A 14,637-nucleotide genomic window follows, 5' to 3' on the forward strand; every position below is an offset into this window, starting at 1 on the left:
GTGGTGGGCTTGGGGATAGCGAGCTTCCTCCCCGCCCCGCTCGCTCGCGCGCTCTTCCGCAGCGCATGCGCGTTTGGTTCCGGCCCTTTCGGTCTGTTTAAACAGGAAGGCGGACATATTTGTGCGAGTCTCCTCCTCGCTCCCGGAGGCAGCCGCGGCCGGACCTTGCTCCGCTTCCTTTTTGCCCTTTCCTTTCCACAGCCTCGCTTGGTCCCTTCCACGGGAGCAGCGGCTTCCTCCGACTGGTCTGTGGGGGAGGGAGATGGGCGAGGAGCCGGGGCTGGAAGTTGCGGCGAGTTGAAGCGCAACTCCCGGCCGGGGGCTGGGGTAGGGCGTCGAGTCCCTGCGGGGCCGGTGAGGAGGGGCGCGGGGCAGCCGAGGAGGAGCCGCCGCCGCCGGGGGCAGGCAGCGAGGAAGGAAGATGCTGCCGTCGCTCCGCTGAAGCCGCTCGTGCCCGAGGGGTGTCGCCGCGCTCGAGGGGGGGCCTCTCCCCCGGAAGTGGGGGCCAGGGCGGCCTGCGCAGCTGGCACCCCGCTGCCAGGAGCAGCTTGGGCACAGGGCGGGGGCAGCGCCGGTCCCCGCACCCCGCCCCGGGGCTCCATGGAGGGAGTAGCTCCGAGGCGCTGAGGAGTTTCCTGTTTTCATGGTGGTTTTTGCTTCAAAAGAACTTGCTCTTCGGGAGCTGGCGCCGAGCAGCAGCAAGAGGAGGAACCGCTCCGCTGGCTCCGAGGGCGGCCGCCTGGCTGGGGGAATGCGGTTGGCGAGACCGCGGTGGAGCGAGGGAACCTGCGGGGTTGCGATCGCAGCCTAGAAACGCTTGCGTGTGTGGATAGAGGGGGGCAGCTCTTCCTACCCCACCCTCGGCTCTAAATCTTTTGGGGGGCGCGTGAGACTTTCCTTCCCCCTGACTTCTCTGATCCGGAGGCTACCTAGGAAGCATCCTAGCCTGGTAGCTTACCCTGCTTTGCTCTGGAATAAGGAGAAAACTATTCTCGAAAACATGTCGACAGGCGAAAACTTTGAGGCTCGGTTTGAAAAAATCGATGTGATGTTAAAGGACCCCAAATCTGAAGTGAACTGTGACTGCTTACTGGTAAGTAGCGTGTGCGTGGAGATCCGTCTGCGCCCTGTTTCTGTGAATCTACTACCCTGTAGGACCAAACTCTACACGCCTTGCGTAGTCGCGTCACTTAACTCCTACTTTCTTTTGTTTACCTGTGATGAGTGCTGTAGTGTGTGCGTGAATCTGTGAACTGTGAGAGAATCTTCAGTACCACTGAAGTATTTGCCTATTCTTCACACCTCCCCCTTACGTTTCCTATACATGTCATGTGTCTTGTGTTAGTTCTTTACTTTCACTATTTTTATTGGGGGCAATGTTAACTTTGTTGTTCAAAGGGATGACAAGTTATTGCCACTTCTAAACCCAGACGCTAGCCTGCAGATAGTCACGTGTCGTGGTGTAAAATTTGTTAGTCTCTAAGGTGCCGCAAGTACTCCCTTTCTTTTTTGAGACGTGTGAGTCTTATATGCAAGGTATGACCACTTTCAGTAGAAAATCTCAGTGCTATGAATACTTACTGCTCATATACATAGTGTTGTGCAACTACTAACTGTTTTTACCACCTTTACTACAACACTGTGAAAATTAATCTTACAGATGGGGAAAATAGACATGAGGTTAAATGGCTTGCTCAAAACTTCCTAGCAAGCCTTTTGGATTGGTGGGAGGAGAACTGGGGACACTGTTTTCTGTTCCCCTACTTGATCCTGTAGCCCATGCTGCTTCCTCAATTCTTTAGTGTCTTGACGCATTTCAGTATCTTAATGAGTAGCATGTGCTAAAATGAAAGATAATATCTAGTTCTTGAGATGCTTTTCTAAAATGCTAATGGCTGACATTCATATGAAACTAATGCCTGTGTACTGTTAGTTTCTGATTGCATTGTAATGTGAAGTTGAAATAGACTCAGGTATTGCTGGATGCCTTAATTTTACAGTTGTCAAAAGTAGTAACAATAAATTACATAAACTAGTAAACCAGTTCTGTAAAATTTCTTCTTGCTGGGGTGAAGTGCCAAGTGAATAAAATAGATTTTTAGTTTTTCAACATTGTCATAGTGAAGGGCAAGTGAAGTAGGTTTTGTACCTGATAAACTTTTCAAAAGCTGTGTTAGGCATACACACAATTGTTCTTGTTTTCATCATCTATTGAGTTACCTTTTCTTGCCTTGGTAAGATTCAACTTCAAATGAAGGCAAAAATTCTTCCTTTCGTTCTACCTGGGCTATGTGGTTCCGAACAGAACGTGCACCTGTACGTAGAACGTGGGTGGTGGAATACAGTGCATTAATCATTTGTAAGATATGCAGAAATTACTACTTAATTATGGAATTCTGATGTTCTAGCATCTTGTATTTTAGCCTACCAGATAAACATCTCATACTGAACAGCAGGGAGTAGGGTATGCAAGCTGATACTGTTTCATGTAATTTCTGAGAAATTCATGCTCTAAAAGATGCACGGGTTAATTTATTGCTTGCAAGTCGGGGCAATTTGAATATCTGGTTGATGGCTGTACATGCTAACATATTTGAAGTCCTAATGAGTGATAGTATTCTGCATGTAAGGAAACACTACTCTTGATATTCAGAAATTTCTTATTTTTAACAAATTTGATACTCCTAGCTAACATAGGGAACTGATAATGATGTACACTGTAAGCTAAGTCTTGGGGTAGCTGTACCTGTGATCTATACCCTATTTTCACCACTGAAAGTCAAATGTTTTCCCCATGTTATGTATACAACGTTATCAGGTTTTATCAGTTTAAGTAGCAAATTACTAGCACATCTGCTTGTCCACCTCATAAATCTGACTACAGTCATAACATGGGAGCTGTGACATAGGGATTGCAAGGATGTTGCAACTAGCAGAATTGAGGTGTATTGGCAGCGCTTACCCCAACGTGTCTAGACAGCAAGTATGTCAGGGAACTTGGTTACAAACATTGCTCTAGTTTATAGTGTAGGCTGGACCTTATCCGTATTTTGTAGCCTTCTTTTGGTTCATCTACTCTACAGTCTGGAGCCAGAAGTGGGGGACAGTTGTGTTGGAACCAGGTTCCCTGACCTAATTGTAGTGTAGATAGATAGGGCCTATACATAGCTCCATCCCAGGGCTTGACTCTCTTTAATATTGGAGTCTTACTGGACAGATAAGTTGGATTGGATTCATGTGGGTCATAGTTTTAAACGTACGTTCTTCTGATACAAATTTCAGAATGAGATTTACTTTCAGCTATTTCTTATCTTTCCCTAGTGGGCACTCGTTTGAAGAGAACAAAAAAATACAGTCCAAAACTTATTTTTGCTGACAGAAAAAAGGCATTTCAAATAGTATCAATATAACCTGGTGGACTAATGGTGTAAGTCCTTGGTGTCTTACATATAAAATCAATACTGACTAGATGCTGACGCTCATGCCCCTGCTTTTTAGACACTTTTAGCAAAAGCTTACTGCCAGCGCATTTAAAATCTCTACACTAAATTAAGTTGTCCTAAGAGGTTGGGTATGTGTTGGTTCTTGTCCATCTAGCACCACAACTTAATATGCTATTTCACAGAAACAAAATACATGTTTTCTGGCCTGAATGGTTTACTCTGTGTGGCATAGCCTTTTCTGTGGCTTAAAAAAAAAAAAGGCATTAAAGAAGTTAGCAATGCATTCTGCAGAAAAACATATTTTACTATTTTTTAAAATAGCATTTGAAGCTGGCTAAACCCTACCTACATTATTATTTTATTTTATTTTTTTTTGGAAAAAGTTTAACGATTAGACTTCTGTTTAACAAAAGCTAGTCCATAGAGCTAGCACAAACAATGTCTGCTTTACGTGCTCCTTGTCTCATTCACATAGGCTTTGGTCAGCTTATGTGGGCTGCTTCTGCTACTCGTCACAATGCTTTTAATTTAAAAAAAAGCTTTTAATTTGACTGAAAGAATTAATGCTGCTTGTAGTACTGAATATTTTTCTGTTCTTAGACTAAACTGTATCAGCATGCTACAACTGTAATATATCTATTGTATGAATATCTTAAATCCCCAAACTCATTTCTATGTACGTAGGTTTAAATGCATCAAACATTTTTTAGGTGCAGGACACTTTTTTTTTTTTGGGGGGGGGGGTAGTTGTAAGGTGTACTTAGTTTCCCCCTCCCCTTCCCCATTATTACTTTTCTTGAACTTCTCTTGCCCCTCCCAACGTGGTTATTTCATGCCTGTGTTTCCTTGTTATGTAGTTTTGTGTCCATTCAGACTTGTGCACATCATGCACTAGTTTCTCTGTAATCCTGGCTGTGCATGCATTGAGATTTGAAATATTGTGAGAGCATAAGACAAGGAAAACAAATGCAAGGAGAATGGGAAGTGCCAAAGAAATGAAGGGGTAGTATGAACTGAGGTAGGTGTAAGTGAGGGACATATAACAAAGCCAAGGAAAAACATAATCTGGGAGAGAAAAGCTGAACTGGCCAGGAAGAAGAACAAAGTGAACTTGTGGCGAAAAATATAAAGGCAGAAAATAAACACAGAATGATACGAAGAGGAAGAACAAAAGAAATTCACACAGCTTTTTATTAACTACTTAATTTATAACTCTCTTCAGTTAATTTTATTATGTGTTGGTGTGGTAGTTCTACAGCTTTAGTTTCTTTCTTTTTAAAAAGTACATGTCACAGCATCAGGTAACTTCTCAAAATATCCAGCCCTAGGAATCTAATACTGTATGTAATGTTGAAAAGATCAAATAAAACAGCAGAGGGTGTGTTAAACAAGTAGTCAGACACTGTAGGGTGTGCACTAATGAGAGATTGGTGCACACCTAGTGTATTAAACAGGGCCAGAGGCAAAAAATAAATGCAGGCTGTCTGTTTCACTAATAACATTAAACAGTTAAAATGTTTGTTCACTGAATATACTTTATCCATTTTTGTATCATTTTTGTATTATTAATCAGAAAATGGCCCAAATCTTTGTGTTTTAGTACTTTAAAACTTTCTGCAGGAAAACCTTTTGGTCTGAAACGTCTCATGCTTGTTTTTTATTCAAAAGTAACTTTAAATGGTAGTTTGGTAAAATTCCACTTGGTTATTTTTGAATTCCAAGTACAAAAAGTTCTATTTTTTTCACACCTTAAATATTGTTCAGACATTTGACTAACTCAAACAGCTTAATTTTAAAACTTCAAACTCACCGTAGTCTTAATCCTCAGAAGAAAAGTGCCTCTTGACTTGTTCAGAAAGTTGGCTTAAAAATAACTGTTTGACAATAGTGTGTACTGCATTATCCACTGCTAATTTAATCTAGTCTCAGAAGAGGTAGCAGATTCTGTTGCTTCAAAATATGTGTAAGTGCAGCTTTTGGATTATGGAATACGTTTCCCAGCAATTTGGTGACAATGTGATTTAGACATTATGGTCTGTCTTGGGTATAATGAGATTACTGATTTCTGTGTTAATGGGACATCCAAAGTCATACTAGTCTGACTTGATTTACCTATTTAACTCTGCATCCTTTCCCCTACCCCCAAAAAAGAGATCCTTTGGCTTTAAAATATTTAGCGTTAAGTTTCCTTTGCTATTAGAATATTTTCTGCAAGTTTTAACTGATTACTTCTGGAGACTTAACCCCCACCCAACCCTTTCAACTAGCACCTCTTTGAAATGTTTGCAAGTCTTAGTGTTCCTTTCTGTCCCCCTATCTGTCAAAACACAATCATGTTACATGACATAGTGAAAGACGTACATTGGTCCATGTAAGAGGCAACATTTCAAAGTCAGGAAGGGTAAACCATTTAAGATATTGCTGTTTGAAACTTAAACATTCTTTATCAATGAAGCCTTTGAAGAGAGAAAATAGTGATTGAGAATATCTTAATTGTCAATTTCATAATCCCATTCCTCACTGGCTAATGCCACTCCTGAAAAGTGAAGGGGAAGCTCACGCATCTAGTAAAATCCTAATGCGAGTGTGCACATGATCCATTTTATAGATTTGACAACTATGTTCTTCAGTTACTCATGGTTAAAAAGGAGTTTTGTGGCAGAGTTGGAAATACACTCATCAATATACTACCCCAAAATTTTATTTACCATGTTACGGTATGTCTTGGACAATTTGGTTAAAATCTTTGCAGTTAGTAGGGCTGTCAAGTGATTAAAAAAAATTGATCGTGTGACTAAAAAAATTAATTGATGTTAAACAATAATAGAATACCATTTATTTAAACATTTTTGCACGTTTTCTACAATGTCAAACTTTAGAGCCTACAAGTCCAATCATTCCTACTTCTTGTTCAGCCAGTTGCTCAGACAAATAGTTTTACATTTGCAGAAGATAATGTTTCCTGCTTCTTGTTTACAACGTCACCTGAAAGTGAGAACAGGCATTTGCATGGCACTGTTGTAGCCAATGTCACAAGATATTTACATGCCAGATGTGCTAAAGATTATGTACCTTGATGCTTCAACAACCATTCCAGAGGACGTGTGTCTGTGTGCTGATAAGAGGCTCTGCTCACTAATGATCCAAAGCATTGTGGACCGATGCATGTTCATTTTTATAATCTGAATCAGATGTCACCTGCAGAAGTTTGATTTTCTTTTTTGGTGGTTAGCATTCTGTAGTTTCCGCATTGGAGTGTTGCTCTTTTAAAACTTCTGAAAGCATGTTCCACACCTCATCCCTCTGATTTTGGAAGGCACTTCTTCTGATTCTGAAATCTTGGGTTGAGTGCTATAGCTGGTTTTAGAATTTTCACATTGTTATCTTTGCATTTTGTCAAATTTGTAGTGAAAGTGTTCTTAAAATGAACAACATATGCTGGGTCATCGTCCAAGACTGCTATAACATGAAATATATGGTAGAATGAGGCTAAAGCAGAGCAGGAGACAGACAATTCTCCTCCAAGGAGTTCAGTCACAAATTTAATTAATGCATTATTTTTTTAACAAACGTCATCCACATGGAAGCCTGTCCTCTGGAACGATGGCCGAAACATGAAGAGGCATATGAACCTTTAGAGCATCTAGCACGTAAATATTTTGCAACGCCAGCTACAACAGCGTCATGCAAACGCCTGGTTTCACTTTCAAGTGACATTGTAAATAAGAAGCAGGCAGCATTACCTCCCGTAAATGTAAACAAATATATTTGTCTTAGCGATTGGCTGAACAAAAAGTAGGACTGAGTGGACTTGTGGGCTCTAAAGTTTTACATTGTTTTGTGTTTGAGTGCAGTAATGGAACAAAAAAAGTCTACATTTGTAAGTGGCACTTTCACGATTGTTCTACAGTACTTGCATGAGGTGAAATGAAAGATACTGTCTTTTGTTTATCATTTTTACAGTGCAAATATTTGTAATAAATATAAAATGAGCACTGTACATGTTTTCTGTGATGTAACTGAAATTGATATATTTGAAAATGTAGAAAAACATCCAAAAATATTTTATAAATTTCAATAGGTATTCTCTTGTTTAACAGTGCAATTAATCACAATTAATTTTTTTTTTAGTTAATTGGGTGAGTTAACTGCGATTAATTGACAGCCCTAGTAGTTACCTGTAATATCGGGCTAATAACGCTTACCCAAGTGCTTTAAAATAATGTTTTGTACTTCATTCCCTTCTCCATCTGTAGATTTTAATCACAACTTTAGATGGTGAAACTTTAACCAAGATATTCAGTAACTTGGCTTGGAGGCACTGTTCCTTAGTGAGTGGAGGCACTGGCTGTGGAACTTGGTTAAGTGGGTTCTAGTTCTAGGTTTGACCTTTACTTGCTAAGGGTTTTTAGGACTTTGCAAAAGTTTGAGGTGCATGTAGGCTGTATGGTTGGCTAATTTAGCTGTTTAGTCAAAATGCAGGCCTTTTCATATGTACATCCTATGTCGTAAAGCTATGCGGAAGCAGTTATTAGGTTGCTTGGTGCTGATTACACCCATCAATTTAATAATGTGGTGATATAGCTCATACTGTTTCTTCTAAAAGTTTAAACTTTGTTTAGCAACAAAAGTAAAACAATAAGACCCTGGGATGTTTAAAAAATCCTTAATTTAAAAAAGTTGGTTTCTGAGTGGTGATGTATTTCACCATTAATAAAACGGAAGCTGTTTCAAGCAAGCAAATAGTTAAAGACATTATCAATTATCGAATAATGCATATTTCATTAGAACACTAACAATGTCTTCTCAGTAATCTCAAAATATAAACACATCATGTTTTTTTCCCTCAAAACAGGTTTCAGAGTAACAGCCGTGTTAGTCTGTATTCGCAAAAAGAAAAGGAGGACTTGTGGCACCTTAGAGACTAACCAATTTATTTGAGCATGAGCTTTCGTGATCTACAGCTCACTTCATCGGATGCATACTGTGGAAATTGCAGAAGACATTATATACACAGACACCATGAAACAATACCTCCTCCCACCCCACTCTCCTGCTGGTAATAGCTTATCTAAAGTGATCATCAAGTTGGGCCATTTCCAGCACAAATCGAGGTTTTCTCACCCTCCGCCCCCCCACAGACAAACTCACTCTCTTGCTGGTAATAGCCCATCCAAAGTGACCACTCTCTTCACAATGTGTATGATAATCAAGGTGGGCCATTTCCAGCACAAATCCAGGTTTTCTCACCCCCCCCCCCCCCCCCCCCCCCGTACACACACAAACTCACTCTCCTGCTGGCAATGCTAGGGAGGGGGGTGTGAGAACCTGGATTTGTGCTGGAAATGGCCCACCTTGATTATCATGCACATTGTAGGGAGAGTGGTCACTTTGGATGAGCTATTACCAGCAGGAGAGTGAGTTTGTGTGTATATGGGGGTGGGGGGGTGAGAGAACCTGGATTTGTGCTGGAAATGGCCCAACTTGATGATCACTTTAGATAAGCTATTACCAGCAGGAGAGTGGGGTGGGAGGAGGTATTGTTTCATGGTCTCTGTGTATATAATGTCTTCTGCAGTTTCCACAGTATGCATCCGATGAAGTGAGCTGTAGCTCACGAAAGCTCATGCTCAAATAAATTGGTTAGTCTCTAAGGTGCCACAAGTACTTCTTTGGAGAGATTTCAACTGATACAAAATGCACCAACCTGCCTGCTGTGAACACCATCCTACACTTTGTGTTTGCTCCTAGCTGAATACAGAGTACAGTTCAAAGTCTGCCCTGATATTAAAAATCCTTCATGGGATTGGCCCTACCTACTTGAGAGATTGCTCCTTTCTCTACAGTCATGACCTCCCATGACTGATATATGATACAGGAACTATGAAACTGGTTAATCAGTAAGGGGAGGCTGTAAGTACACACAGCTTTCAAAGGAACTGGACCTAAACTATGGAACTCACTCCACAAGACATGAATTACTATGAATATCACTCAAAACTCACTTCAGTTCAGATTTTCCTCTAAAATTTTTGTGTGCGTGCACAAATAGAAACTAATCAATCTATTTCTTCAGGCTGGAAAGAAAGATATGTCTGTTTAAATTGTTTCTGAATAGTTGGGTGGTACTATGATTATTCAAGGGTAATGACCATATAAATATATCAGTAGAAAATGCATTTGGCAGATTATAGTTTTATCCAGACTGTGGATTAGGATTAATTTAATTAGAAGAATTACATGAGGTCTTCTGTCTTTTGTGTGTGTGGAACATTTGTCATGGATTAAGGTTGCTATATCCTATTAGCTGTGCCAAGAAAGTGGCTTTTGGCCCTAAAGAGGGGGGACAGGGGTCAACAACAAAGTTCTTGTAGGATTTGTATCTTCTTCATTATGCTGTGTTCCGCAGATTCATTACAATGGGTACTTATGCCTGCTTGCAGCTTGGCGACAGAGCCAGAACTCTCAATCGCTGACAATGGAGGAGCATCTTGTCCCTGAAGTTCCCTCCAATTTTTTTTTTAAAATTGGGAGCTTTCTTGAACAAGACCCAGTACTATAACTATAATTCAGACAGGCAGTCCTCACTACTATCGTAGCATTCGTTCTCCTAAGTACATTTAAGAAATAGCCTTCTTTTGGTCAAGCATTAAAGTCCAGTCCTTAGGAACACTGGCAGTCTCTCTCATGGCAAAGTAGTCTTATCTTCTGAGAGATGCTTGGCAGCTTCATGGCCATGAACATGCAAGTTAACCAAATTCAGCATATTGGTTATCCTGTGACTATTTTCTGGTAGAAGTCTTTTCCACCTCTTATTGCCTGGGGAAAGATGGAGGATATACATAATAGACCTTGTCTTGGATATTCTTTCCCACCTGGGAGGCACACTGATGTGAAAATCCTGTTGTAATAGCTCTATAGACCTTAGCACAAGGAAAAATAGAAAAAAGGGGTATCAGTGCTTACTTGAGAATTTCCTATTTTATTTTACTTTACTTTACTTTACAAGTAATAAGGTCCACAGATTCCACCCAGCCTGGAGACAAGTGGATCATCCATGATAGAAATGGAAAGTGACAGCCGAAGACTTGGGTTTGTTGTTGTAAGGGGGAACTTGGGTTTGATTAAAAGGGGGACAGGAGAGAGATCTCATCTTCTGCAAGGAGAGAAATTGTTGTTTGTTCCTCAAAGCATAGTTAACACAATCTGTAACTGAGGCCTGGTCTACGCTACAGAGGTAGGTCAAAGGAAGCTGCCTTAAGTCGACCTGCTAATGTATGTGTCTACACTACCCGTTCCTTTACGCTGACCTAAGTCGCCTCTAATGTCAACTTGTGTAATCCACCTCTGTGAGAGATGTAGCGCTTAATTCGATTTTTACGGGTGGACTGCGAGGTAGTGCAGATGCAGTGTTGTGTAATTTGACTTAATTGGCCTCCAGGTGGTGTCCCTCAATGCTCATCTGTGACCACTCTCTGGAGATCATTCTCAACTCTGCTACACTGCAGCCAGGTACTCAGGAAACAGCCCCTCCCCTGCTAAAGCCCCAGGAATTTTTGATTTCCCATTTCCTGTTCAGCATTGGGAGCATGCCAGCTTGAGCACAGCTGGTCAAGGAGATTACACTCCCCAAATGCGCTCCAGCCTGATCTGCACAGCAGGTGGTGAATCTCGCTGCTGTGTGGGGAGAAGAGTCTGTGCAGGCAGAGCTCGGATCCGGCAGAAGAAGCACTGACCTCTATGCAAAGATCGCTCATGGAATGGGGGAGAAGGGCTACATGAGGGACACACAGCATGCTGTGTGAAAAGAGAAACTTCGCCAAGCGTACCAGAAGGCAAGGGAGGTGAACAGTCACTCTGGTGCTGAACCCCACACATGCCGTTTCTACAGTGAGCTGCATGTAATATTCTCGGGAGTGACCGTACCAGTACCCCCACAAGCAACGGTGGCACCTCAGAGGTGTGAGAGTCCAGAGACAACAAAGAGGACGATACGGTGGATGAGGAAGAGGAGGAGAATGGGAGACAGGTGAGCGGTGGATCTGCTCTCCCTGAGAATCAGGAAATGCTTTTAAGCTCTCTGGGTTGCAAGACATCACTGTGGCCAACTGTGGTGCTGGGGAAGGCACCTCTGGTGAGTATACAATTACAATGAAAGTCCACTGAAACTTTAGCTGGCACACGCATTTGGTGGTATTGCATGTTTACTGTGAGGAAAAAGTGAGTGCTGTGGCTCTCCAGCTACGCAGACGGTGGCCCCCAGAAAATACTGTTTATGTGGACTGGGATAGCCTGGGATCCTACATGGATCTCTCTAGGAAACTTTCAGGGAGGTACTCTGCAATCCTGTGCAGAAGGTTTGTGGGCAGGGCAGTCTTATTTCTTCCACCATGGTAGGACACTTTCCCACGCAACTCCTGAATTAATTCTGCTGTCGTCATTGTGGTACATAGCATAGCGGCATAAGGACTGGGTCTATACCCAGGTGCTTGAAGCATCTCCCTCCTTTCTGCCTCTGTTACCCTCAGGAGACTGATATCACATAGGGTCACCTAGGGGAAACTGAGGAAGTTCTCATTAAAAGTGCTCTTACAAGGAAAAAAGATCATGTAGACCCTTCCCTCCCCCACATTCCAGATTGCCAAACCACGCAGCCGCTAATGTGCCTTTACTGTGCTCGGCATGGGTCGGCAAGTAGTTGAAGTGGCCCTGATAGGGGACTGGGGCCCCACAAGTGAGATTCCACGACTTGGGAGTGAAAACGTTCCCCCCCCCGCTCTGTTTGTAAACAGCTTCCTGTGGTGCTATGGGGAAGGGCCATTGTTCGACTAGCTACCTGTGCTCCCTACATGAGCCTGCCATAAACTTGATTAAAAGTGTGGTCACCCATGACTCGATGGGTTAGGGGGTGGGCTACTCACCATTGCTGGAACAGCAAAACGGCACAGTGAACAGTTATGGATTCTGATTATGTTATGGCTTGCACCTAATGTAATAAGGGTTTTTTTTGTTTGTTTGTTTGTTTTTTTCATGAAAACTGCCTTGCTATGGAAATATTTTCTGCATTTACAATAGCTCCTTTATTTTTTTTTTTCCCCCTGACTGACAGCTGGAAATGTCCTTCGGCATGTCATCAACACCTGAAAGCAGGCTTTCGGTGATTAAAAGGAGAACGTGGGAGGACATGTTCACCAAGATAATGAATGCCTTGGAAAGAGTTGACACAGAGCTGAGAGCATGGAGGAGTTCACTGCCTGGGAAGTTAGATGTGGACATGGAGAGCAGGAAAGCTTCCCATGAGCATGAGTGTGTGGTGCAGGATGAGATGCTTCGGATTCTGAGGAACCAATGAGACATGTTAAGGTGTCTGGTTGAACACAGATGTCAGCATGTGCTCCAGTCACTCTTCTGCTTCAGATGGTCCTGTTAACAGAACATGAGAGTCAGGTTCACCGTCAGAACATAGAGATGCTACAACTGAAATCATGGCTCCTCTGTGGTTCTTTAATGACGAACTAGATTGCTCAGAACAGGTCAAACGAGTGCTACTCCACAGTAGAAAATCTACTTGTAAAACCTGCCTACGAAAATGGAAGAGATTTACTACATGGTGCACCGCCAAACAACTCACAGCGGTGTCGGCATCCCTTCTACTGATACTAGATTACATCCTTGAATTAAAATAATCCGACCTATCCATCAGCTCAACAAAAGTACACCTTGTGGCTATCGCTGCTTTTCACCAAAAAATGCTCACCCAATCACCAGAAGATTTCTCGAGCATCTATCCAGAAGTAAGAGTGCCCACACAACCGTGGGACCTAAACTTGGTTTTAAAAGGTCTCACTCGAAAACTGTTTGAACCTCTGGCTACCTGCTCCCTACTACACCTTTCCATGAAGGTTGCATTTCTAATAGCAATCACATCGGCTCGATGCATAAGAGAAATAAGGGCTCTCATGGTAGACCTGATAAAGTTACATTAAGGACTCATCCAAAATTTGTCTCTAAGATATTCTCATCCTTTCATATAAATCAACCAATACATCTTCCAGCATTCTTTCCCAAACCACATAAGAACACACTTGAAGCTACAGTGCATGCCCTAGACCAGTGGTTCCCAAACTTGTCCTCTGCTTGTGCAGGGAAAGTCCCGGCCAGGCCGGGCCAGTTTGTTTATCTGCCGCGTCTGCAGGTTTGGCCGATCGCGGCTCCCAGTGGCCGCGGTTCGCTGCTCCAGGCCCAAGGGAGCCGCTGGAAGCGGTGCGGGCTGCAGGACGTACTGGCCACCGCTTCCAGCAGCGAACCGCAGCCAGTTGGAGCTGCGATCGGCTGAACCTGCGGACGTGACAAGTAAACAAACCGTCCCGGCAGGGGCTTTCCCTGCACAAACGGTGGAACAGGTTTGGGAACCACTGCCCTAGATGTTAGACAAGCATTAGCGTTCTATTTGGAGAGAACGAAACCATTTAGAGCTTCACCAAAACTATTCATGTCTATTGTAGAACGGTCCAAAGGAGCCGCTATATCTACGCAGAGGCTCTCAAAATGGAAATCTAGATGTATTCACCTGTGCTACCAACTAAAGGGCATACAACCGCCCGTGGGGACCAGAACACACTCTACCAGATCAATAACATCGTCAGTAGTATTTTTGCACAATGTCCCCCTCGTAGACATATGTAAAGCTGCCAGCTGGGCCTCCGAATACACCTTTGCTAAACACTACACAATCACATAAGGCCCAGAAGCGCATACACGGATTGGCCTAGCTATGTTATCTTCACTCAACCTATCAACTCCGAAGCCCCTCCCATCTTAAAGAGGGCACTGCTCTACAGTCACCTGGAGTGGAGCACACACAGGGACATGGCTAGAAGAAGAAGAGAAGGTTACTCACCTTGTGCAGTAACTGAGATTCTTCAAGATGTGTGTCCCTGTGGGTGCTCTGCTACTTATCCTCCTCCCCTCTACTTTGGAGTTCAAATGGCGGACCGCGGTAGAGAAGGAACTGAGGAGTCCGGGTTGCGTACATGCTAGATGAAGCGACAGTGTTGCTGTGAGGCAGGCACCACACATGCGCGACCTGTACAGACGCTGCTACTAAAACACTCTGACCAAAGGTGCAGGGATGCACCAACACCTGGAGTGGAGCACCCACAGGGACACACATCTTGAAGAACCTCAGTTACTG

General features: G+C 42.9%; 1 protein-coding gene across 3 annotated transcripts in view; it reads left to right on the top strand.

Moving 5' to 3' along the window:
* The first annotated feature begins 450 nt into the window (after positions 1–450).
* The window catches only part of ROCK1 (Rho associated coiled-coil containing protein kinase 1), a 180,651-nt gene continuing 166,464 nt past the window's right edge, over positions 451–14,637 (top strand). Inside the window, exon 1 of one of the 3 annotated variants that reach the window (XM_074944515.1) lies at positions 451–1,093. In XM_074944515.1, coding sequence (XP_074800616.1) covers positions 1,001–1,093 — 93 coding nt within the window. In that variant the 5' untranslated portion in view covers positions 451–1,000. The remainder of the gene's footprint in view (positions 1,094–14,637) is intronic. The other 2 variants (XM_074944516.1, XM_074944517.1) reach the window with 2 other exon arrangements.

This window comes from Natator depressus, chromosome 2 (genome assembly GCF_965152275.1).
Source record: "Natator depressus isolate rNatDep1 chromosome 2, rNatDep2.hap1, whole genome shotgun sequence".
NCBI classification, from domain to species: Eukaryota; Metazoa; Chordata; order Testudines; family Cheloniidae; genus Natator; species Natator depressus.